General features: G+C 44.3%; 1 protein-coding gene across 1 annotated transcript in view; it reads right to left on the reverse strand.

The window, feature by feature from the left end:
* Positions 1-7617, reverse strand: part of NHSL2 (NHS like 2) — a 262419-nt gene extending 254802 nt beyond the window's left edge. Inside the window, exon 1 of the mRNA XM_057719248.1 lies at positions 7338-7617. Coding sequence (XP_057575231.1) covers positions 7338-7617 — 280 coding nt within the window. The remainder of the gene's footprint in view (positions 1-7337) is intronic.
* Positions 7618-25280: the final 17663 nt, after the last annotated feature.

Consider the following 25280-nt stretch of genomic DNA (forward strand, 5'->3'; position numbering starts at 1 on the left):
ACCCCCAGGCTTGCCTCCACAGCAGTATGATGGTTCCAGGCTCTCCCCGCTGGACCATGGGGCTGAATTCTAGCTTGGCTCTATATCCTCAGAGGCCAGCACAGGGCCATGCCCAGAGTCAGGTGCTCAATAAATGTGTGACAGTTAGAAAGAAGGGAGGAACTGAACTTAAGAGGTATTTATTAAGTGCCAAGCACTATTTTAGGGACTGGAGATATGGCAGTAAAAACAGATAAAAATCTCCGCCGTAAAAATGCTTACTTTCTATTGAGGAGCTTACATTTTAGAAAGAGAGAGAGGGAAGGAGGGCAGGAACGGAGGAGGGAACGACAGAGATTGCGCAAACCTCCCAAGTTAAAGGACTGAGCCTAGTGGTCTTCTGCACAATCAGACCCACGGCCTCACATACAAAGCACCTTGGTGCAAGCCTATCATGCAAACACAGTCCACACAGCTCCTGTTTGCGGCATTATTAACGTAGCTTTGTCCATTAAGATACTGCCATCCTATAGAGGTTCCTCAAATCATTAAAAATAGAACTACCATACGATCCAGCAATTCCACTTCTGGGTATTTCTCTAAAGAAAATGAAAACACTAATTCAAAAAGATACATGCACCCCTATGTTCACTGCAGCACTATTCACAACAGCCAAGACATGGAAACAACCCAAATGTTCATCGACAGATGAATGGATAAAGATGTATATATACAATAGAATATTACTCAACCATAAAAAAGAATGAAATCTTGCCACTTGTGACATGGATGGACCTAGAGAGTTTTATGCTTAGTGAAATAAGTCACACAGAGGAAGACAAATACCATATGATTTTACTTATATGTGGAATCTAGAAAACAAAACAAATGAACAAACATAACAAAAACGAAACAGTCATAGATATAGAGAAAAAACAGGTGGTCATCAGAGGAGAGGGGGTGGGAGGGAAGAATGAAACAGGTGAGGGAGATTAAGAGGTACAAACTTCCAGTTACAAAATAAAGGAGTATTTTGGGGATAAAATGTGCCGTGTGGGAAATATAGTCAATAATAATGTAACAGCTTTGTGTGGTGACAGATGGTAACTAGACTTATCATGGTGCGCAATTTGTAACGTATACAAATATGGAATCACTATATTGTGCACCAGGAACTAACATAGTGCTGGAGGTCAACTATACTTCAAAAAACATACAAATAAACTCACAGAAAAAAAGATCAGATTTGTGGTTGCCAGAGGGGATGGGGTGAGGGGAGGGGGAATTGGATGAAGGTGGTCAAAAGGTACAAACTTCCAATTATAAGATAAGTACTAGAGTTGTAATGTACAACAAGATAAATATAATAAACATCACTGTGTGTTATATCTTAAAGTTGTTAGGAGAGTAAGTCCTAAGAGCTCTCAACACAAGGAAAAAATAGTTTTTTCTTTTTCTTTAATTTTGTATCTATATGAGATGATGGATGTCCACTAAACTTATTGTGCCAATCATTACATGACGTATGTAAGTCAAATCATCTTCCTGTACACCGAAACTTATGCAGTGCTGTATGTCAATTACATTTCAATAAAATTAAAAGTAAATAAAGTGGGAAAAAAGATATTGCCATCCTATGTACTCTAACTTGAAAACTTCAGCGAGGACTTATGTGAGTGAAATCATGGAATTCTTTGGAGCAGGGAAGAGCTGATAGCTTGAACCAGGAAGGTTAGGCCAGTGTTTCCCAATGGAGGGTAGAAAACTCTAGAAGGCCATCCAGATAACTTGAGAGGAGTTATCACAAGAAGTGCATGAATCTGCAGATCCATCAAGCATTGTTCATCTACTGAATAAGCACTATTCTGCCCATGAGTGAAGAGAAGGTCATCGATTTTAAATCTACAAATTCATATTCACAGTAGCATTCTATCATTGTTTGTTTGTTTTACCTAGGAAATTCTAAAAGTCCAAATTCCATCCTTGGACCCCAAACCAGACTGAATGGAAACTCCTATGGGGTGTGAAGTGGGGTCCGGATTCTGGTTATCAGCTCTCCCCCACCTAGAGAAGAAGACCAGACGCCCAGGCACCCTGTGCTGATGTGCTGGGAAACAAGAAGGCATCAACCCCTGCAGACTGTGGGTCTCTAAAACCTAGCACAAGGGCTGGGGGAGCAGGAGACAGGACCCAAAGTTGTGCCCTTTCTTCAAAGCTAGACAGTAAAGATCTGAGGAAAAGGTGATTTGAGTCCCTCAGAAAGGGTATGTAGAGCAGCAAAGCTCGTAAGCCTGTTAAGCTACTTAAGCTTTGGAGAATAATAAATCCATACTTTGGAAACATGTATGTTAAATACATTTTTGGTAATAATTTTACTTTCTCATTCCCCCTAGCTTTTAATAAAAGTGCTTTGGAAATGCCTACCAGGCTCTGCTGCAATAACAGAAAATAGTCAGGATGTGGGTGTGCGATGAGGAGTGTCCACAGTTGGATTAAAAGCTATTAGGGAGAACAGCAGGTATAAAGATGACAGAAGGATTGTGAGGGAAAGATCCAATGGAAAGGTGATCTTCAGAGGACAGTGGCACCCCTTCCCAACTAAAGATTCTTTTTCCAAGGCTATTTCCTACTGAAATCTTAAAGGAGACTGTTTTAACAAGGGAGCCTATTGCCTCATGTCTATTCTCTACATGATGCAAGGTTGACCTTCCTCCCTCCCCCCTGCCTCCATCTCACCCCCCAAGTCCTAACTGCAGAAACCCCAGGAGGCCTGTTCTCTAGAGCATCCCTCAGTTTCCAAAGGTAGCAGGAGTTATTCCTCATCCTGAACAAGTTCCAGCTAGAAAAAATCCCATGGCAGTGACTCTCAATGAACAACTGACTTTGAACTTAGCATTCCTGCAGAGGGCAGAGCACTGGCTTGGATGGCAGAAGCCCTGGCTTCTAGATCAAGGCCTCCTGCCACTGACCTGCTGTGTGACCTAGCCAGTGCCACATTCCCCAAGAGACAGATTAAGTCCATGCTTAGGGCACCAACAACAGGAGTACAAAAGAGAGAGAGAATGAAAAAATCTAATAAAAAGCCATTTTAATTTCAACATACAGGTGGAACTTTGAGTAATCTTTTAAAATGAAATTTTATTTGAAGGTTTAGTATTGTTTCATTTGGAATTAGGTATGGAGAGCCCCTATAATCTTTCCAGCACTTAGGATTACTAAAGGTCTTGATCCAACTGGATGCCTTTGGACAAGTCCCTTCCATTTTCTGGGTCTCAGTAGTCACGTATTATGGTGCCCATAATGGTTAATTACAGAATTTTTGGTGCCACATAGCATAAACTGACTCCACCCAAGCCAGAGAAGCACAGGGACAAATGATGCAAATTCACCACCCTCCTCCTGACATCTAATCAACTCCATAAAGATTAAAATTGAGTCCAAGAGCTATAACTTGATTCCTTTCCTATTACTCTACTATCCTGTCATCCTGATGCTTTTATCACTTTAGCTGTGCATGCATCTAAAAAAAAGGAGAAGATTAAATTTCTTGCTTCTAAAGTGGAGGAAATTCTAGTGGACATTTTGGTGTCCAAATTTCCAGGGAAGATGTTTCCAACACACGGAAATGCCATGAAGCAAACCGGGAATTTCATGGTATTTAAAAGAAAATGGTCTTGCTCCCCCTCCCCACTCTGTCAAGCGAACTGTCCCAACAGTTTCTGGGGCTGACAGGTAGGAGACAAAAGTGAGCCCTGGTAGAGTGCCTGTTCCAAGTCCCCCAAGTTCCCCCTGCTCCATCCAACTCAAGCAGGCCATATCCCCTCCTCAGTAGCTATGACGGTCAGCTTCAGGATCTACCACACCTCATCTAATGGTAAACTGGCTGCAGTCTAGAGGTGCAGTTTTCATTTTTCATCTCCGTACAGATTTACAAGTCTCCCCTCACACTGGAATTATGATTTAAACATAAATAAACCAGCTGTCCTTTCTGATTTGGAGCCAGGATTGCCACAAAGTTGGAAAATCAAGAGGCAGGAATTTTACATAAAGATGAAGAGGGAGTTTCCACCATCAACCCAACTGGCTGTATTCAAGCCAAAATCATTGCAAGAAGGAACAGAGCATCTTTCCCACAGCAAGTTCACGGGCTAGTGTAACATGATAGCTCCCCAGTGTTATTAAACATATCTAGTGTTGTCTAGTGCTTCCGTGGCTTCCTTGCTTGCACAGGAGATATCATACCCCCAGGCCAATGGCCTGATTGCTTTTGTAATTATCAGTTAAGCACCGACAAACATTAAATAGATCTCTGAGGAAGAAATTGGAAAGCTTGGATTGACTCAGCATATGGCGGCAGGCATCGAGCTATTTCCCACTGGCTTTGACCATGCCATTCTTGAGGTGAAGAGCACAGAGTCCAGGACACGAATGCGATAAAGTGGGTCCCATTCAGAGCCAGATGGGAGGAAAATTACAAGTTATAGGCAGGGCGATGCCAAGGGTGCAGCAACAGCCACAGATCCGCAACCAGAGGAACCTGGTGCCGTCCTGTAGCACACCCTCTCTGCCTTCCAACCCCCATCCCCCACCCCAGGCCAGTTACAAGAGCTTCTGGGGCAGTCTCAAAGGGGTTCAAGTTACCAAGGAACAGCCTCCAGTGGAGGAGAGGGTGTTGCCAGGCAACCGGCCCAGCCCAGTCCCACCCTTGTAACCTTGAAGATGGTGGAGGCGTGACCCCTGATTGTGAAGAGGAGCACCTTGGACTCCTTTAGCATTAACTTTCTCCTCGTCTATCTTTCTCCCTCTCCTCTCCCTGTCCTCCCCCACTGCCTCCCAGTCCGGTCCAGTCTGCAGTCTGGTCTCTGCAAGCCTGAAGGCTACGGGCCAGTCTGACTTGTCATTACTCAGTCTGGAGGTGGCAGGCAAGCTGTCCCTGCAGGGAGGCTACAAGCTGCTGGCCTGTCAGGCATCATTCACTCTGGCCATGTTGCTTCCAAACCTTCCTTCCCAGTTCTTTCCTGCCCTCATGGCCAAAGAAATAGCTAGAGCAAGAATTTGGGGGAAATCCAGCCATACAGAGGATATATAGGGTAAAATGCTCACTAGGAGTGCCCACCACCAGCAAAATGGTCAGTAACGGAGTAGGAGCTAGAAGGAAAAGACACAGGGAAGAAGAAAAAAGCAAGCCCTGACAATGGTTAAAAAAATAAAAAAGCATTTTTAGTTGGGGTCAATATATAATATACAACCTGCTGAACACCTTGTTGAAGCTTATGCCCAAGCACAAGGGGGTGGCCAGATGGTGCACTGATTATGCTCCCCAACTCCCTTTGCATTTGGCACTTCTGCTCAGATCATTGCTAAGAAGGCCTAATTTAAATGCTACACAATCAAAGCTCCTGAAGAGAAGAATGTGCAGTGGGAACCTCAAGGGGAGTCTAGGGTAGGGCATTAGACCAGAAAACGGAAAAGCAGACCTTCTTGCCAAATTAAGGTAGCTGTGTTCCATTTACGCAGCAGGCCTCTCAATGCCTCTGAGCCTGGAGACAAGTACACTCTCAAAGGCAAGCAGCCACCCCAAAGATGAGAGATAGCCACTCTCCCAGCTCTTGCAAATTTCAAAGAAGCCAACCCAATGCAATTTATCCTAAGAATTGCTCCCTTCCTTTAAAAGCTCTCCATTGCATAAAGCCATCTCTTTCTAACCCAGCATATCACTGGTCCCAAGGCAACTTGGTGAAGCCATTCCTTCCCTCAGGTGGAAAGGGCTCTCGGACAGAAAGGTGCAAAGTGGAAGAGCAGAGCCTCCTCACCATCCTTACCCTGCTACACTCAGTAGGTGGCTCTCTGCAAGCTGTGTGGGGATTTTGAAAACAACTCCCCAAGCTGACTTATCAAATTTCTCCTCGGCTAATCCTGGTAGTCATTCGGACCCCAGAAAAAAAATCAACAATGACCTTCTTACCCTCTCTGTTAACGGAGAACTAACCAGACCTAAGGCCCCAGCTTTCTTGCTGCCCTGCGGTGCAGCGGTTTCTGGTCCCATGTCTACATTCCATCTGGCAGTCGACTGTGTCTTCCACCTTCCTTTCCCCACAGGACCCAGTTCATTTTCTCCACCAGTGACCTCCACCATCTACATGAGAAGTCAGAGAGTTTTGGGAAGCGGGGTGCCAGGGCCTATGACCCTTATTCTATGCAAGGTGTGGGAGCGAGGTAAGGTCCGCAATGGAGAGGGGCCGACTCAGACACTTCTTTCCCGAGGCAGCAGGAGGCTTGCAATCACGTCAGTCAGTAGCCATATTCTGCCTCCATCTGAAACTTCCTTATTCACACTGCTCCTTCTCTCCCTTAACTTTCTGGTGGCTCCAGTTGGCCCTGGTACCTGGCATGCCCAAGCTGCGGTCAACATTTCCAGCATATTCAATCCCCTTGCTTTCAACAAAAGTTCCACACTCTAAAGGATCACAGCATTTCCACGGAGAGAGGATTCCCCATTCAAAGTGTTGGGATCCAAAGTAGTAAAGCACAAGGGCTCGCGTTGCCCTCCTGGCCTCTCACGGGTCCTGCGTGCTCAGCCAGGACACCACTGGGTTTCTCGGGCATGGCTGATTTCTAAAGGAATCACAAAACTGATGACAATTGCTTTAAACGGTTCTCCCAAGCAGGTCTGTGCAGCCGAACCCTAGGGATAAGCGGTCAGAGAAGCCGGCTGGGAGGGAGAGAGTCTTTCCTCCCCATCAATCCCTCCGGCCTCTCCTGGAGCACCGGCCCGGACCTCGCGGGGAGAAGCGGGCGGGCGGGCTCTCAGACACGATCACGCTCCAGCGCGAAGTTGCACAGGTTTAAAGTCGGTAAGCACCGCCGCCAGGGCTCCTGCCGCCGCGTAGGTGGCCGGCTGCTCCGGCGCGCTTTCTGAAGTGGCCGAGCTCCTAAATTGGAGCAAAGACGCCAGCGGCGCGGCCATTAGGTTCCCGACGCCGCGAAGATGAGGACGCCTCGGGCCTGGGGGCGGCGCCGAAGCGGTCAGGACCCAGCGGCTCCGGGGACCCTCGCAGGTCCCCTCGCCTTCCTCCCCCAGATCCCCAGAAGGCGGCCGCCAACCCCAGGGCCAGGAACCCCGAGGGCACATGGCCACTCGGGACGGCGCGACCAGGTCCAGGAGCAGGAAGTTCCAGCTGGAGTGCGGCGGCCGTGGAGTCAGGGCAATGGGATCCCCTCACTCCCCGAGGGGAAGGGAGGGGAGGGCCGAGGAGGGGCGGGGAGGGCGGGGGAGGCGTGGGCCCAGCGCGGGCGCGGGCTGGCGCCCCCAGAGGCGGGGTGCACGCGGGGCCGCGGGCCGCCCGGGCGCGGCTTACCTAGCTCTTCCTCGTCGTCCTCCGGGCCGAGCAGGCGGCAGGGAAGGCGGCGGCGGAGGTGCACGGTGCGGCGGAACAGGCTGTCGGTGCGGCGCCCCAGGGCCAGCAGGTGCCCCTCGAGGTCCTCGAGCAGAGCCAGCGTGTGGCCGCAGAGGTCGGCGAGCTGGCGGAGCAGGCTGAGCGCGGCCAGGTGGCTCACGTCGCGGAGCTCGGTCAGCGGCTGCGGCGGGTTGCGCGGGCACAGGCGCTGAGGCACCACCGTGCGCCTGTAGAACGGCATCCCGGGCGCGGGTGCGGGGGGACCAGCCTGGCGGCGCGGCCGGCTCGCCCCGAGTGGCGCCCCTAGCCCGAGCGCCCCTGAGCGGCGGCCCCAGCTCCGGGTGTAGCAGGCCCCTGGGCGCGGGCCGGCGAGCGGGCGGGCACCGGAGACGCCGGGCGGGTGGGCGGGCTGAAGGGTTCCCAGCCTGGAGCGCCGGCTCCCCCCGGGGCTGCACACTCGCTTAGAGCCACCAGTCCCTCTGACTCTAGTTCGCTGGGCTCCTCCTCCTCCCCGCCTTTCTCCACCTCCTCCTCCCTCGCTCTGCTACTTCGGGATCCCCCCACCAACCTTTTTTTTTTTCCTTTTGCGGTCAGAGATTCACAGATTAACGACGCTTGATCCGGCAGAGGAGGCAAAGGGAAGTAGGAGTAAAAAGATCGAGCTGGAACGTGAAAGAAGGAATGTCTGCGGGAGTGGGGTGTGTGTGATGTTCGTTCGGTACTGTATGTGTGCCTGTGTCTTCCTGTGCAGCTCCAGTCCCAGTACTGATGGTTAAAGTTCTTTTCTGCTTTGGTATTGTTGTTTTCTTATTTAAACTTTTTCTTCGTAGATAATAGAAATTCAAGCGCACCCGTGCCCACACCAGTTAGTAACCAGCGGAGACCCGCCGAATAGTCTGACCTCATTCATCCAGATTCCCTTCCCCAAACATGTATTCAGTGCCACGCACGGGCTAGACGACTAAACTGTGAGTACAGCCTTCTAGTGCCCAGGAGCTTGGAAATGAGGGGGAAAGAACCAAATATCTTACTCGCCTCTCAGGAGGGCAGTGTCTCTGGGGAGACTATAAAGGCTCTGAAATGAATGAATGAATGAAAGGAATGAATGAAAACAAACCCATTCTCTGCAACAACAGATTCAGTTCAGATAGAGGGACACCAGTTCATATTTTAAGCCAAAAGGAAGCCCAGGGCCCTCTCCTCCTGGCTAGGCCTCCTGGCTGAGATGGGCTCTATCTCTGGCCTCAGTGGGCTCCTGGGATGTCCACTGAGGAGGTGGTACAGGAGCCAGGGTGTGCTTTCAGGACTGGCAACTCTGTGGTCACGTCCTGATTTCTCTTCACTCTAGAAGGTAGAAGAGAGGGGGATACCGGCATCCTCAGAAAAGCAGAGTGCCTGAGTATGCATATGTCCCTGTGCACATGGGGAATTTCCACTCAGAACACTTATTTTGACACACCGAGCGCACATCTGATTCTCCTCTAACTCACTTCTTTGACTTTGGGGTGGTTCCACTTCTTCCCTCTGGTAATTCTCTCCTCATCTTTCCTCCTAAAAATGTTCCCATCCTTATAATCCCTTATAGTCTTTTAGTAAAACACCTTGAACAGACGATGTGTGTCTGCACTAATAATCCTGAGTGTGGCCTGTTTTCATTCATTCCTTCAGAGATTTGTCCCTTAAGCAGTTCAAGGGGCTACAACTAGTTAAGAGGAATCTCAGATTTCCCTGGTGGTCCAGTGATTAAGACTCCATGCTTCCACTGCAGGGGGCATGGGTTTGATCCCTGGTCAGAGAACTAAGATCCCACGTGCTGTGCAGCCAAAAAAAATAAAGAGTAATCTGATTACCCTTTTCAGTAAGTAGCTATCCCTGGTTCAGTAAATTGGAACACGGATACTAGAAAAGTTGGGTTCTAATTCAAAGAAGAATAAACAAATCAGCAAAAAACATCCCCTTTTCTGAACTGTAAAATCCAGTTGCAGAATGAGGACCTGAAATTCTCTATTTGGCAAACTCAAACCTGAGCCAAGAGAGTGACTGACTGGCAGGAAGTAGGGACTTGGCTGGACTCTCCAAGGATAGTTTTCCTTGACCTATGGGCTGTTTAGACTGATCTCCGTTCCGGAGAACAAGAAATGAGGTACCAGCAGATTGAAGGAGACTGTGGGCAGAGCTTCACTGCCAGAGGGCGACAGGCCTGGGCCAGGCCTGGTGTCTGAGCCGCCCTCACTGCTATGGTTCCTGAAGCTGACGAATCTTTCAGGGCTCTCTAATAACAAGCTCGACTCCAAGCAAATCAGCGTTAGCCCCACACCCTTCCCCCCAGCTGTGTCTGCTCACTCCAGCCTCGTCAGTGCACTGGCCCTGGCTTTCATCAAGGAAACATCAAGGACTTGCAAAGGGGCCACCTCAGAGCAGAGCCCCTCCTCCCTTCCCAGGGCCAGAGCCGCACTGCACGTCCCATGGAAGAAGTCAAGGGAATACATATAAATTTCCACGTTCCTCCATATCTACAGCCTCTTCCCAATAGGACAGGTGAGACCTCGAGTGAGAGGCAGGCCTGGATGTAGAGAGCCTCTGAGGAAGGAGCACAGGGGCCTGGCTCCAGTCTGTGGAGGGGGGGTTGGGGTTCTAGAAGTGCCACACTTCGGCCAAGCTGTCCAGGGCAGCCAGGCAGCTAAGGTGAAGGGTTCTGCCCCATGCTCCCACATCACCCCCCAGCACAGCATCCTCACAATCATCCTTGTTTAATACTAATGATATTTCTTTTGTAATGATATTGTCTCTCCCTCTAGACTGTTAGCTCCATGAGGGCAGGAACCCTGTCTGTCTTGCTCACTGTTGTACTCCCAGTGCCAAGCCTAACAACTGGCACCCAGGTGGTACTCAGAAAATAAATGTTGATGAATGAATAAATGAAGCTGGACTAGAGGCAGAGCCTGATATGAAGAATCTTACTAAAGGATTTAACTTGGCCCAAGAGGCAATAGAGAGTCATTGTGGATTCTGGAGCAGAACACTGCCTGACGCAGGAAAAGGGCGAGGATGCTAAGCCCCACCTGCACCCACATCTCCAGGGCCAAGTAGCCAGAAAGCACCTCTTGAATGAGACACTTGTTTTGATTTGTCTAAAATCTTTGCACTTCACATTCTGAGAGGTCCTAACAACCAAGCCAGACCTGAGAATGCTGGGCGCTTTCTACCCACCCACCAGGTCCTCGACTCTAGGCTTGTCATCTGTCACTGTGCTCTGAGTTGCAGTCTGAGCCCAAGCAAGGCCCACCTGTTGAATTGGATCTATGTCTGGCCTAGAAGCAGAGACTAAGAAAGAGTGGCCAGACAGGTAGGAAGGAAACAGGAAGGCTGAACACTCATGACCAGCAAGGCCTTCCCACCTCCTGTCCTGCCTAACTACCTGCTGCTAAGAACCTAGAATTTCAATCAAAACTGAATCTGAAAGAATAAATAACATAAGATATGCCATTTCTCTTCCTCCAAGCTGACAGATTCCACAGCTGCAAAATGAAAACTTATGAGTGGACTTCATACAAACTTCCCAGCTTCCCAGTGCAGCCCTCCATCTAATTTCACCATGAGGAACAAGAAAGCTGCGCCCCCTGTTGCTACCTCTCAAATATACCCAAATAGTAACATCTTGGTGGCTAAGCAGAGATGCCAATATGCATTCCACCCCACACCCTCTTGCCAGGAGACTCCATAAAGATGCTTTCCTTATGAATGTAAAAAATATATAGCCAGTAAGGGGACAAAAAGGCTGCTCCTCAACCCAACTGTAACATTCTGTTGTTACCTGGTTCTAAGTGTCTGTACCAAGAGAAATTAATGAGAATTGGCAAATACTAGATTGACTCTTTTTTTTAAAATGTCTATTACCCTCTTTGGTATTAAGGCTTGACTCTGCAGCTAAGAACACAAGTAAAAACTCTCTCTCCTGGGCATGGAGAAAAGGGAACCCTCCTTCACTGTTGGTGGGAATGTAAATAGGTACAGCCACTATGGAAAACAGGATGGAGGTTCCTTAAAAATCTAAAAATCAAACTACCATATGACCCAACAATCCCACTCCTGGGCATATACCCTGAGAAAACCATAATTCAAAAAGACACACGTACCACAATGTTCATTGCAGCAGTATTTACAATATCCAGAACATGGAAGCAACCTAAATGCCCATCAAGAGATGAATGGATAAAGAAGATGCAGTGCATATATACAATGGAATATTACTCAGCCATAAGAAGGAATGAAATTGAGTTATTTGTAGTGCGGTGGATGGACCTAGAGTGTCATACAGAGTGAAGTAAGCCAGAAAGAGAAAAACAAATACCGTATGCTAACGCATATATATGGAATCTTGATAAAGGTACTGATGAACCCAGTGGCAGGTCAGGAATAAAGATGCAGATGTAGGGAAGGACATGAGGACACGGGGCGGGGCGAGAGGGGGGGAACTGGGATGAAGTGAGAGAGTAGCACTGACATATATACACTACCAAATGTAAAATAGATAGCTAGTGGGAAGCTGCTGCATAACACAGGGAGATCAACTCAAGGATGGGTGAGGACTTAGAGGGGTGGGATAGGGAGAGTGACAGGGAGTCGCAGGAGGGAGGGGATATGGGGATATATGTATAAATACAGCTGGTTCACTTTGTGATACAGCAGAAACTGGCACAACATTTGTAAAGCAATTATACTCCAATAAAGATCTGGAAGGCAAACAAACAAAGAAACAAACGAAAACCTCTCTCTCCTCACACAGGCCCCCAAAGAAAGTAGCCCAAAGAAAGCAAACTGGTAGCTTTTGGCTTGTCAATCAGAATAGAGCCCACATTCAATCAACAAGGCAGACAAAACCCATGCTAATTAACGCCACACTTTGAAAAGAGGGGGAGCGGGGAGTGGAGCATTGCTACAAGATTTGAGAGGAGAGAACACGCTTGTGCCCCTGAGGTAGCCAAGGCTGCAGAGTGAGGAGGGGTGCACCCCAGAGCTGAGCCTGCAGAGGTGGACTGGAAACTTACACAGCCATCAATCACCTCCTAGGCAATAGGCACGTCAGCCTAAAACGGCTCAAGGTCCTCAAATAAATTCCTTTCGGCCCAGACTCAATGCTTCACACACACGATGCAGGGCAAACCCTTCAAGAATTCCATGAGGAAATAAACCTTTATTTCAAAAATAAACTTTGATGTTGTTTGAACTTTGGCCCTGACTCTGAGCCCAGGCTGAAACTGCAAGAAAAGATTTGCAGACTTGCAGTATTTTGAAAGAAACTGAGGGAGATTTCAGCAGAATGTGACCAGATTCTTTTTCAGTCCCTCACCCTCATATGTGGATCCCTCCCCTCACCACCAGTCCTCCACCCCCGACCCCACCATCATGTTTTCCCTCCCTCCCTACCTTGTTAGGACATGACTGTATTTAGGAACATTCCAATGTTGTTGCATTCAATGGGTAATTTTATTTTAAAATGCCTCCTTCACTCAGGAGAAATCATACTAGGCCACTCCCTTGCTATCCTACTTTTGACCTAAGGACCACCACCCTACCCCTGCAAACTCCTATTGCCCCACAAAATCCTGAAGCAGTAAGTAAAAGTCCTTCATCTGCCCAGGATGGGCTATGTCTGCCACGTGATGACTTGTCTTCTATGCATTTAATAGTAAGACTAGATTTAGGTAATGACCATGTCCATCTCTACAACAGTAAATTGGGAGTTGTTAAACAGGTCAGGGCTTTGGATTAATGAGGGGAAAATACTGAGCCTGAATAACATGTTTCAGCTTTATCAAGCATCTGAATATAGTTAGATGTGTGTTCAGCCTTTCCTCTGTAGTGGGAAGTTATGCAGCATGGCATAGTGGTAACAGCCAAATGCAGGCTTTGGAGATCCGCTGATCTCAGTTCAAACCCCTGGCTCCATTGCTGGCTGTGTCTTAGGCAGGTAACTTAAACTCTCTGTGCCTCAGTTTTCTCATCCATAATATGGACAAGGCCAATATCCAATTGATGTGCATGAGTATGGCTGTGCTGATCGTCTGCAGGTGTCCATTCTCATCAGGACCTACCCCATACTGGTTGTTAAATATTTTGACTACCACTCCTAAAAATGGGGTGATCTTAGTACTTAGCTTGTGGGATCAGATTACATGAGATAATGTATATAAAGTACTTAGCACTGTGCTTGGCGCATAGGAGACACTCAAATGTTATTAGCGGTATAGACAGTAGTTTCCTGGTGATAAACAGGAAGGGACAGCCTAAAACTATTGTGTAATACAGGAGTTTTTTTTTTCCAACACCAATGCCTTTATTTTCTAAGTAAATTCAATTTCAAATAACATTTCCAAGATACAGAAACATGAAATTTCAACCCAAATGTAACATGAAAAGGCAATGAATCAGACAAGTTTCTCTGGTTTACTACTGATGGAGTTTACGGGATGGTCATATGTTTCACAGACTTACCTTTATGACTACCTGTTTATACCTTTTGTGCCTGAGCTCAGCCACAACCCAGTGGAAGCAATACCAAGCTTGTAGTTCTTTGTGGTGCTGTTTCTCTCAGAAACAGCTTTACCAGCCCACTTTGAAATCCCCATGGGCCAAACCTATACCTTCTATTGATATATATGTCTCCTCAATTGATATCAAGAATCCATTAGCCCATGGAATCTCCAGCTGCTTTAAATCTACACAATGCATTGTCATTTTTTTTTTTAAAAAAAGGAAGGGACTTTTTTTCTCCCTTCTCCATCCTGGGTCAACATAGCCTCACATCCTTGCTTCAAAGTTTCTGCAGTTATAAATATTATTATAATCAGGAATAGTCTAAATCCTGTCTCTTACCAAATTGCCTTTTAATTTATCAAAGGCTTCTTGATATTCAGGTGTCTCACGTTCATTATCAAGCCTTTTCCCAGCCAGTAAATGATTAAGGGATTTATTGGATTAAACTTGATTACAAATGTATGGCAATGACCAGTGTCAGCCCTCATCTGCTTCTTCTTGTATGGGTTGCTTCACTTCCCAATCATCTCAGCTAGATCTTAAGTAAGTAGGAACCTGTTATTGCTAACTCTCTAACCCAGAGTCATCACCTTGAGCAATCAAAATGAACATTTGCTCACTTTCTTAGTACACCCAGTTCCTGGAGTTACCTAGAGAACAGTCTGCAAATATCCCAGATGAGTTTCTATATTTACATTAAAAATGACTGTCTCATCACTCATTCCAGACAATAAAGTATTGTCCACCACTGAAATACAGTTAAAGCATTACTTATGCCAAAGAGAAATAAAGTCCATTTTTAGTCACTATCAAAGCACGTGAACTGAATATTGACCTTGTCCATTTTATGGATAAGGAAACTGAGGCACAGAGAGTTTAAATAACCTGTCCAAGAAACACTAGCAAAGTTGGTCTTGGCCTTGTGCATCCTAGGTTATTTTGGCTGAAAGCAATAAAAGCCCTAACTCAAAATCACTTAAACAATAAGGATATTTATCATCTTATAAGACAAGAAATCCAGATAATGGGCAGGCACTAAGTTGAGTTAATTCAGATGCTTGATGATATCATCCAAGAGCCAGGTTTTCTCCATCTCTCTATTCTGCTATCCTCAGCATGTTGGCTTTATCCCCTGGCTAGATGCCATTTAGGAGTTGGGGCAATATGCTTCTTTACCTCCAGTGGAAGAGAAAAAAAAAGCACTCCTCCAACCATGGAATTAAGTCTTTCCCTTCATTTTCATTGGGCATGTGCCCACCTCCAAACAATTATCTGTCACCAGAGTTTTGTACTAATCTACATTTTCCAATTGGCATCTGGAGCTCGGTGTTGGGTGAATACCAGTACAAAAGCAAGGTTCTGTTAGAAAGGAGGAAGGGTCAATGACGGAGTGCAGCAGGGACACTAAGGCAGGTCTCTCCCTGGGAGACATGGGACTCCTGTGATGGCCAACTTTGGCCTGAGGTTTCCCCAACAGCTCAAGAATTTCTGAGAATCATGGACCGATGATCCTCCCAGCTATCTCCAGTTCTCTCCACATATTCTCTCACAGGTATTTTCCCGCCTCAATTTCTCACACATTTACTCCTGTCTTGGTATCTGCTTCTCAGAGGCCTTGGGCTAAAGCAGTCACCAGTCAACCAATTCAATAACCTCGTCTCTGTCTTTATCATACTCCACCTCTCAGCAGCATTTGACACTGATGACCAAACTCACCTTCTTGAAACTCCATTCTGCCTTGACTTTCACAGTGCTACATATTCTGATTCTTCCCTGGCTCTCTGATAGCTTCACCTCCCAATCCAAGTTTCTGTTCTAGTCTTCTTATAGGGAGAAAAATTCCATGGTTCTCTCGTGTTTCTGCATGTTGCAATCAGAGAAACTGACTGCCTTTGTTCCAAACTACCTTTTAAAGAGTATCTGTATAGTGAAAGGCCTTGGAGGATACAAAAAGTATCCAGATCAAGTGTGCTTATAGTCCAGTATAATAATGTCTCTCTCTGGAACAGACAGCAGCAATGCTTACTGTCTATTGTAAAAGACTCAGATTCCCTAAGCCTAGGGTTCCTCTCCTATAATGCTACCCACTGCACATGCAGGTGACACCTGGACTTCTTTGCATTGCTCCATGGGAACTGGGACTCAGGGAACCAGCATAAGAAAATGCTGATGCTCTGGCTACTGCTATTACTGTAATAAAGTCTTTTGTTTCTGACCCAGGGAGTCTCATGTCTTCTGCTGGCATCTATGAAACTGTGGTCAAATCTCGAACCTTTCACAGTTTTTAACATCTCTTCTCATCTCACACTACACTCTACTTAATCAACTCATCATTCACAGAGGTCAAGAGTAAAATGGTTCCTCCTCCAGCCTCCATATTAATATAGGCAGGAGTGAAGAGTGGATTCCAGAATTCTTCAAGTTCCTAATAAGAAACCTATGACTGTGTATTGGAGAAAGGGAAATTATCAGACTCTGGGGGCACTAGCTCTGAACAGACGCTAAATCCTGGTGACCCAAAACATCACTATGGCCCATCAGTGATGGTAAAATAGGGGTCAGACTAGGGGCTGGTGGAGGTCAGGTGATTGATTGATGGAGATTTTAGATCAAGTCCATCTCACAGTGGTCCCACTAGGTTCCCAAACCCACTCCATTTTCAGATTGCATACTTAGAATCAATATATTCCACAGCTAGCAGAATCTCTACACTAGTTCCCTGGCATTTGGAATGAGGACTATTATGGTAGAAAAGGCTGAGAGGAAACCAGTATGAATGTCTCTATCTACAAAAACAGTAAACCAAAAGCAATACTGCATTCCTGGAAGGATTACAGAGATTAATTCCACCATTAAGAATGTGAAAGATTTAGAGCTGGTGAATTAATAAGGAAACACAAGCTTTAAATGACACAATAAATCAGCTAGATTTAATAGATATCTATAGGACATTACCTCTAAAAACAGCAGACTACAATTTCTTCTCAAGTGTACATGGAACATTCTCCAGGATAGATCACATTTGGGGTCATAAATCAAGCCTTGGTAAATTTAAGAAAACAAATTGTATCAAGCATTTTTCCAACCACAACACTAAGAGATTAGAAATCAATTACAGGAAAGAAAACTGTAAAAAACACAAACACATGGAGGTGAAACAATGTGCTACTAAATAACCAAGAGATCACTGAAGAAATCAAAGAGGAAATCAAAAAATACCTCGAGACAAATGACAATGAAAACACAACAATCCAAAGCCTATGGGATGCAGCAAAAGCAGTTCTAAGAGGGACATTTATAGTAATACAATCCTACCTCAACAAACAAGAAAAATCCCAAATAAACAATCTATCCTTGCACCTAAAGAAACCAGAGAAAGAAAAGCAAACAAAACCCAAAGTTAGTAGAAGGAGAGAAACCATAAAGATCGGAGCAGAAATAAATGAAATAGAAACAAAGAAAACAATAGCAAAAATCAATAAAACTAAAAGCTGGTTCTTTGAGAAGATAAACAAAATTGATAAACCTCTAGCAAGACTCATCAAAAAAAGAGGGAGAGGACTCAAATCAATAAAATTAGAAATGAAACAGGAGAAGTTAAAATGGAAACCGCAGAAATAATAATCACCATACGAGATGACTACGAGTATCTATATGCCAATAAAGTGGACAACCTGGATGAAATGGACAGATTCTTAGAAAGGGTTAACCTTCCAATACTGAATCAGGAAGAAATAGAAAATAGTAACAGACCAATCACAAGTAATGAAATTGAAACTATGATTAAAAATCTGCCAACAAACAAAAGTCCAGGACCAGATGGATTCACATGTGAATTCTATCAAACATTTAGAGAAGAGCTAACACCCATCCTTCTCAAACTCTTCCAAAAAAATTGCAGAGGAAGGAACACTCCCAAACTCATTTTATGAGGCCACCATTGCCCTGATACCAAAACCAGACAAAGATGCTACAAAAAAAGAAAATTACAGACCAATATCACTGATGAATTTAGATGCAAAAATCCTCAACAAAATACTAGCCAACAGAATCCAACAACACTTTAAAAGGATCATACACCATGATCAAGTGGGGTTTATCCCTGGGATGCAAGGATTCTTCAATATATGCAAATCAATCAATGTGATACACCATATTAACAAACTGAAGGATAAAAACCACATGATCATCTCAATAGATGCAGAAAAAGCTTTTGACAAAATTCAACACCCATTTACGATAAAAACTTTCCAGAAGGGCACAGAGGGAACCTACCTCAACATAATAAAGACCATATATGACAAACCCACAGCAAACATCATTCTCAATGGTGAAACACTGGAAGCATTCCCTATAAGATCAGGAACAAGACAAGGATGTCCACTCTTTCCACTACTATTCATCATAGTTTTGGAAGTCCTTGCCGCAGCAATCAGAGAAGAAAAAGAAATAAAAGAAATCCAAATTGGAAAAGTCAAATTGTCACTGTTCGCAGCTGACATGTTACTATACATAGAAAATCCTAAAGAGGCCACCAGAAAACTACTTGAGCTAATCAATGAATTTGGTCAAGTTGCAGGATACAAAATTAACACACAGAAATCTCTTGCATTTCTATACACTAACAATGAAAGATCAGAAAGAGAAATTAAAGAAACAATCGCATTCACCATTGCAACAAAAAGAATAAAATACCTGGAAATAAACCTAACCAAGGAGATAAAAGACCTGTACTCAGAAAACTCTAAGACACTAATGAAAGAAATCAAAGATGACACAAACAGATGGAGACATATACTATGTTCTGGAATGGAAGAATCAACATTGTGAAAATGACTATACCCAAAGCAATCTACATATTCAATGCAATCCCTATCAAATTACCAATGGCATTTTTTACAGAACTAGAACAAAAAATCCTAAAATTTGTATGGAGACACAAAAGACCCCGAATAGCCAAAGCAATCTTGAGGGAAAAAAATGGAGCTGGAGGAATCAGACTCCCTGACTTCAGACTATACTACAAAGCTACAGTAATCAAGACAATATGGTACTGGCACAAAAAAGAAATATAGATCAATGGACCAGGATAGAAATCCCAGAGATAAACTATGGTCAACTAATCTATGACAAAGGAGGCAAGGATATACAATGGAGAAAGGACAGTCTCTTCAACAAGTGGTGCTGAGGAAACTGGAAAGCTATATGTGAAAGAATGAAATTAGAACACTCCCTAACACCATACACAAAAATAAACTCAAGGGACTTCCCTGGTGGCGCAGTGGTCAAGAATTCGCCTGCCAATGCAGGGGACACAGGTTCGATCCCTGGTCCAGGAAGATCCCACATGCCACAGAGCAACCAAGCCCATGCACCACAACTACTGAGCCTGAGCTCTAGAGCCTGTGAGCCATAACTATTGAGCCCATGTGCCACAACTACTGAAGCCCACGCACCTAGAGCCGGTGCTGCACAACGAGAGAAGCCACCACAACGAGAAGCCCACGCACCGCAATGAAGAACAGCCTCTGTTTGCCACAACTAGAGAAAGCCCATGGGCAGCAACGAAGACCCAACAGAGCCAAAAATAAATTAAAAAATAAATTTATAAAAAATAAAAATAAAAAAAAATAGACTCAAAATGGATGAAAGACCTAAATGTAAGGCCAGACACTATAAAACTCCTAAGGAAAACATAGGAAGAACACTCTTTGACATAAATCACAGCAAGATCTTTTTTGACCCACTCCTAGAGTAATGGAAATAAAAGTAAAAATAAATAAGTGGGACCTAATGAAACAAAAGATTCTGCACAGGAAGGAAACTATAAGCAAGGCGAAAAGACAACCCTCAGAATGGGAGAAAACATTTGCAAAGAAATCAACAGACAAAGGATTTATCTCCAAAATATATAAACAGTTCATGCAGCTCAATATCAAAAAAACGAACAACCCAACCAAAAAATGGGCAGAAGACCTAAATAGGCATTTCTCCAAAGAAGACATACAGATACTCAAGAGGCACATGAAAAGCTGCTCAACATCACTAATTATTAGAGAAATGCAAATCAAAATTATAATGAGGTTTCACTTCACATTGGTTAGAATGGGCATCATCAGAAAATCTACAAACAGTAAATGCTGGAGAGGGTGTGGAGAAAAGGGAACTCTCCTGCACTGTTGGTGGGAATGTAAGCTGGTACAGCCACTATGGAAAACAGTATGGAGGTTCCTTTAAAAACTAAAAATAGAACTACTGTATGATCCAGTAATCTCACTCCTGGGCATATACCCAGAGAAAACCATAATCCAGAAAGAAACATGTACCGTAATGTTCATTACATCACTATTTACAACAGGCAGGATATGGAAGCAACCTAAATGCCCATCAACAAATGAGTGGATAAAGAAGATGTGGCATATATATACAATGGAATATTACTCAGCTATAAAAAGGAATGAGATGGAGCTATATGTAATGAGGTGGAGAGACCTAGAGTCTGTCATACAGAGTGAAGTAAGCCAGAAAGAGAAAAACAAATATTGTATGCTAACTCATATATACGGAATCTAAAAAAAGAAAAAGAAAAAAAAATAGTGATGAACCCAGTGACAGGACAAGAGTAAGGATGCAGATGCAGAGAATGGACTGGAGGACACAGGGTTGGGGGGTTGGGGGGTGAAGGTGAAGCTGGGATGAAGTGAGAGAGTAGCATAGACATATATATATATACTACCAACTGTAAAATAGATAGCCAGTGGGAAGTTGCTGTGTAACAAAGGGAGATCAACTCGATGATGGTTGATACCTTGGAGGGTCAGCATGGGGAGGGTGGCGGGGGAGTCACAGGAGTGAGGGGATATGGGTATATGTGTATAAATACAGCTGATTCACTTTGGTGTACCTCATAAGCTGGTACAAGAGTGTAAAGCAATTATATTCCAATAAAGAGTTTAAAAAAGAAAAAAGAAAAGAATATGAAAGGAAAGGAAAGAAAAGGAAAGGAAAGAAAAGAAAAGCTGCTCAACATCACTAATTATTAGGGAAATGCAAATCAAAACGACAATGAGGTATCACCTCACACTGGTTAGAATGAGCATCATCAGAAAATCTACAAACAGTAAATGCTCTTGCACTGTTGGTGGGAATGTAAATTGATACAGTCACTATGGAGAACAGGATGGAGGTTCCTTGAAAAACTAAAAATAGTTACCATATGACCCAGCCATCCCACTTCTGGGCATATACCCAGAGAACACCATAATTCAAAAAGACACATGCACCCTCAGTGCTCATTGCAGCACTATTTACAATAGTCAGGACATGGAAGCAACCTAAATGTCCATCAACAGATGAATGGATAAAGAAGCTGTGGTACATATATACAATGGAATATTACTCAGCTGTAAAAAGGAACGAAATGGGGACATTTGTAGAGACATGGATGGACCTAGAAACTGTCATACAGAGTGAAGTGAGTCAGAAAGAAAAAAACAAATATTGTGTATTAACACATATATGCAGAATATAGAAAAATGGTACAAATCAACTGGTTTGCAGGGCAGAAATAGAGACACAGGTGTAGAGAACAAACATATGGACACCAAGCGGGGAAAGTGTAGGGGTGGGGTTGGGGAGGAATGAATTGGGAGATTGGGATTGCCATATACACATTACTAATAAGAAAAGATATCAAATTGTACACTTTAAATATATGCAGTTTATTGTATGTCAATTGTATCTCAATAAAAGTTCTTTAAAAATAAGATTTAAGGGTGGTGATTCCCACCACATCCCAATCTAACTTAGATCTTAGAGAATGATGATGAAATTAATCAGATGGTAACCCCAATTGCAGTTGCTTTTCCAAATGTGCTTTTGTTGCTTGAGCAAATTAACATTTCCCCTGGTATCTGGTATGCACTATTGATCTGGTAAATGCTTGTTTTCCTCTATGCCTATTAATATTAGACGACCAGAAATAGTTTGCTTTCAGCTGGCAAGGCCAAAAATACACCTTCACTGTCCTACCTTAGCGGTAAAGCAACTCTCCAGTTCTGCCTCCACAAGAGATTTCATTGCCTTTCCCTTCCAGGGGATATCTTACTGGTCTCTAACATTGATGATACTATGCTGACTAGACCTGGTAAGCAGGAAGTAGCAACTACTCTAAAGAAACTGATAAGACATTTGGGTAGTGGGGAATGGGAAACAAATCCCACAGACATTCAAAGGCCCTGCACCTCAGTGAAATTTCTAGAGGTCCAGTAGTTGGGGGATGTCAAGGCATCCCTTCTAAGGTAAAGGATAAGTTATTATATCTGGCCCCTACTACCACCAAAAGAGGGACGAAATCCTAATGGATTTTGTTGGCAACATATTCCTCATTTAGGTGTGCTGCTCTAGCTCATTTATCAAGTGGCCTCCAAAACTTCTAGTTTTGAGTAACACCCAGAACAAGAGAAGGCTCTGCATCAGGTCCAGGCTGCCATGCATGCTGATCTGCCACTTGGGCCATAGGATCCCGCAGATCTGATGGTGTGTCGTGTCAGTGGCAGAAAAAGATGCTGTTCAGAATTTTTGGCAGGCCCCTGTAGACGAATCACAGTGCACATCCTTAGGATTTGGGAGCAAAGTCTTACCATCCTCTGAAGATAACTACCCTCATTTTTAGAAATAGTTTTTGGCTTCCTGCTGGACCTTAGTAGAGACTGAATGCTTAACTATGGGTCACCATTTTACCATACAGCTTGAGATGCCCATAATGAACTGGGCATTGTCTGACCTGCAAAGCCATGAAGTTTGCAGTTAGCTCTCCATTATCAAATGGAAGTTATGTGCAGTAAAACCTTGGTTTGCTAGCATAATTCATTCTGGAAACATGCTTGTAATCCAATGCACTTGTATATCAAAGCAAATTTCCTCATAAGAAATAATGGAAATTCAGATGATTCGTTCCACAACCCAAAAATATTCATATAAAAATGATTACAATACAGTAATATAATAGAAAATAATAAAGAAAATACAAAATATAAAGAAAAATAAACAAATTAACCTGCACTTAACTTTTAACACCTTTATGGCTGGTGTTAGGGAGACAAGAGAGAGGAGAGTTATTGTGTAGGATGACTTTCACTATCACTAATGGAATCACTGCTATCTATTGGCTCAATGGAATCTTTTTCTTTTCATGCAGCTTTAACAAGGAACCTATCCAATGACACTCGCTTTTGCCTCTTTCTGAAGATTTCGCGGAAATGTGACATTGCATTGTCGTTAAACAGATTCATCACTCGCACTGCTACAGCCTTATTCGGGTGGTGATTTTCTACAGAATTTTGCACTGTTTCCCACATTTTACACATCTCCCTAATATCATTTGAAGTGAGGGATTCCTCCGCCTTTTTCTCCTCCTTCTCTGTAGATGAGATCTCCTCCACAACCTCTTGCTGTTGCTTGCGATGCAGATCCATCAGTTCGTCGGTGGTGAGCTCCATTGGCTCAGTTGTGATCATGTGATGTTCAGCATCACGTATCACTCCTATTTCAAGACATCGCTCATTTATCAAGTTAAAATTTATTAGGAATGTTTGCTTGTCTTGTGGACCACTAGCAGAACAAGTTACTCGCAATCCAAGGTTTTACTGTATATGAGATTGGGCTTGAGGTCAGAAGTGATATATATAAATATCTGAAGGTATGGATGAGAAAAAGGCTCAACTGCCCATGGTCCCTACTCCTTCTACATTGCCTTCTCACTCTCAGCCCACACCTGTGGTCTCATTGAAAGTTACCTACAACCATATGGCTGAGGAAGAAAAAACTTGGTCCTTGTTTACAGATGGTTTTGTGCAATATGCAGGCACCACCAGAAAGTGGTACAGCACTATACTCTTTCTGGGAGATCCCTGAAGGACAGTGATAAGAGGAAACACTCTTAGACAGAATGTTCAAATGTTCTGTAGACAGAACTTTGAACAGTGTACCTGGATGTTCCTTTTGCCTGGAAAGTAGAAAAGGCCAGAGGTAAAAAGTCTATACAGATTCATGGGCTGTGGCCAATGGTTTGGCTGGATGATCAGGAACTTGGAAGGAAAGCAATTGGGAAATTGGTGACAAGGAGGTCTGAGGAAGTACCCCAGTGGATAGACCTCACTGAATTAGCAAAGAATGTAAAGATGTCAGTGTCCCATGTGAATTCTCATCAAAGGATGACCTCAGCAGAGGAGGATTTAATAATCAAGTGGCTATGATGACCTGTTCTAGGGGTACCAGTTAACCTCTTTCTCCAGCTACTCTTGTCATTACTCAGTGGGTTCGTGAAAAAGTGACCATGGTGGAAGGGATGAAGATTGGACAGGGGCTGAGAAACATGAACTGCTGAGTGCCCAAATGACAGCAACAGAGACCGAGTCCCTCATATGACACAATTCCCCAGGGTGATCAGCCAACCACCTGGTGGAAGATTGATTACATTGGGTCACTTCCATAATGGGGGCAGCATTTTGTTCTTATTGGAATAGACTCATACTCTGGGTATGGATTTGCCTTCTCCGCATGGAATTCTTATACCAAAACTACCATCCATAGACTTATAGAATGCCTTACTCACATGGTATCCCACACAGCATTGCTTCTGATCAAGTAACTCACTTCACAGAACTGAAGTATGGCAATGGGCCTGTGCTTGTATAATTCACTGGTTTTACCACTTCCCCATCATTCTGAAGCAGCTGGCTTGATCGAATGTTGGAATGGCATTTTGAAGACTCATGTTACAGTGCCAGATAGGAGGCAATACCTTGAAGAGCTGGGAAAAGGTTCTCCAGGATGCTGTATATGCTCTGAATCAGCATCCAATATATGGTATTATTTCTACCATGGCCAGGATTCACAGGTCCAGGAATCAAGGGGTAGAAAGGGGAGTGACTCTACTCACAATTACTCCTAGTTAACCACTAGCAAAAATCTTACTTCCCATCTCTGTGAACTTAGACTCTGCTAATTTAGAGTTCTTCATTTCAAAAGGAGGAATGTTTCCACCAAGAGACACAACAATGATTCCACTGAACTGGAAGTTAAGACCAAATTTGTTGGTCAGTTTTATTTGTCATCTTTGCTAGGTTACAGTTCCCAGTTATTCAATCAAAAATTGAGTATTTAGGACTTACTAGGTGGCTCAGTGGTTAAGAATCCGCCTGCCAATGCAGGGGACACAGGTTCAATCCCTGCTGCAGGAAGATTCCACATGCCACAGAGCAGCTAGGCCCATGTGCCACAATTATTGAGCCTGCGCCCTAGAGCCAGTGAGCCACAACTATTGAGCCTGTGTGCCACAACTACTGAAGCCCACGTGCCTAGATC

Source organism: Hippopotamus amphibius, chromosome X (assembly GCF_030028045.1).
Source record: "Hippopotamus amphibius kiboko isolate mHipAmp2 chromosome X, mHipAmp2.hap2, whole genome shotgun sequence".
In the NCBI taxonomy this organism is placed as follows: domain Eukaryota; kingdom Metazoa; phylum Chordata; class Mammalia; order Artiodactyla; family Hippopotamidae; genus Hippopotamus; species Hippopotamus amphibius.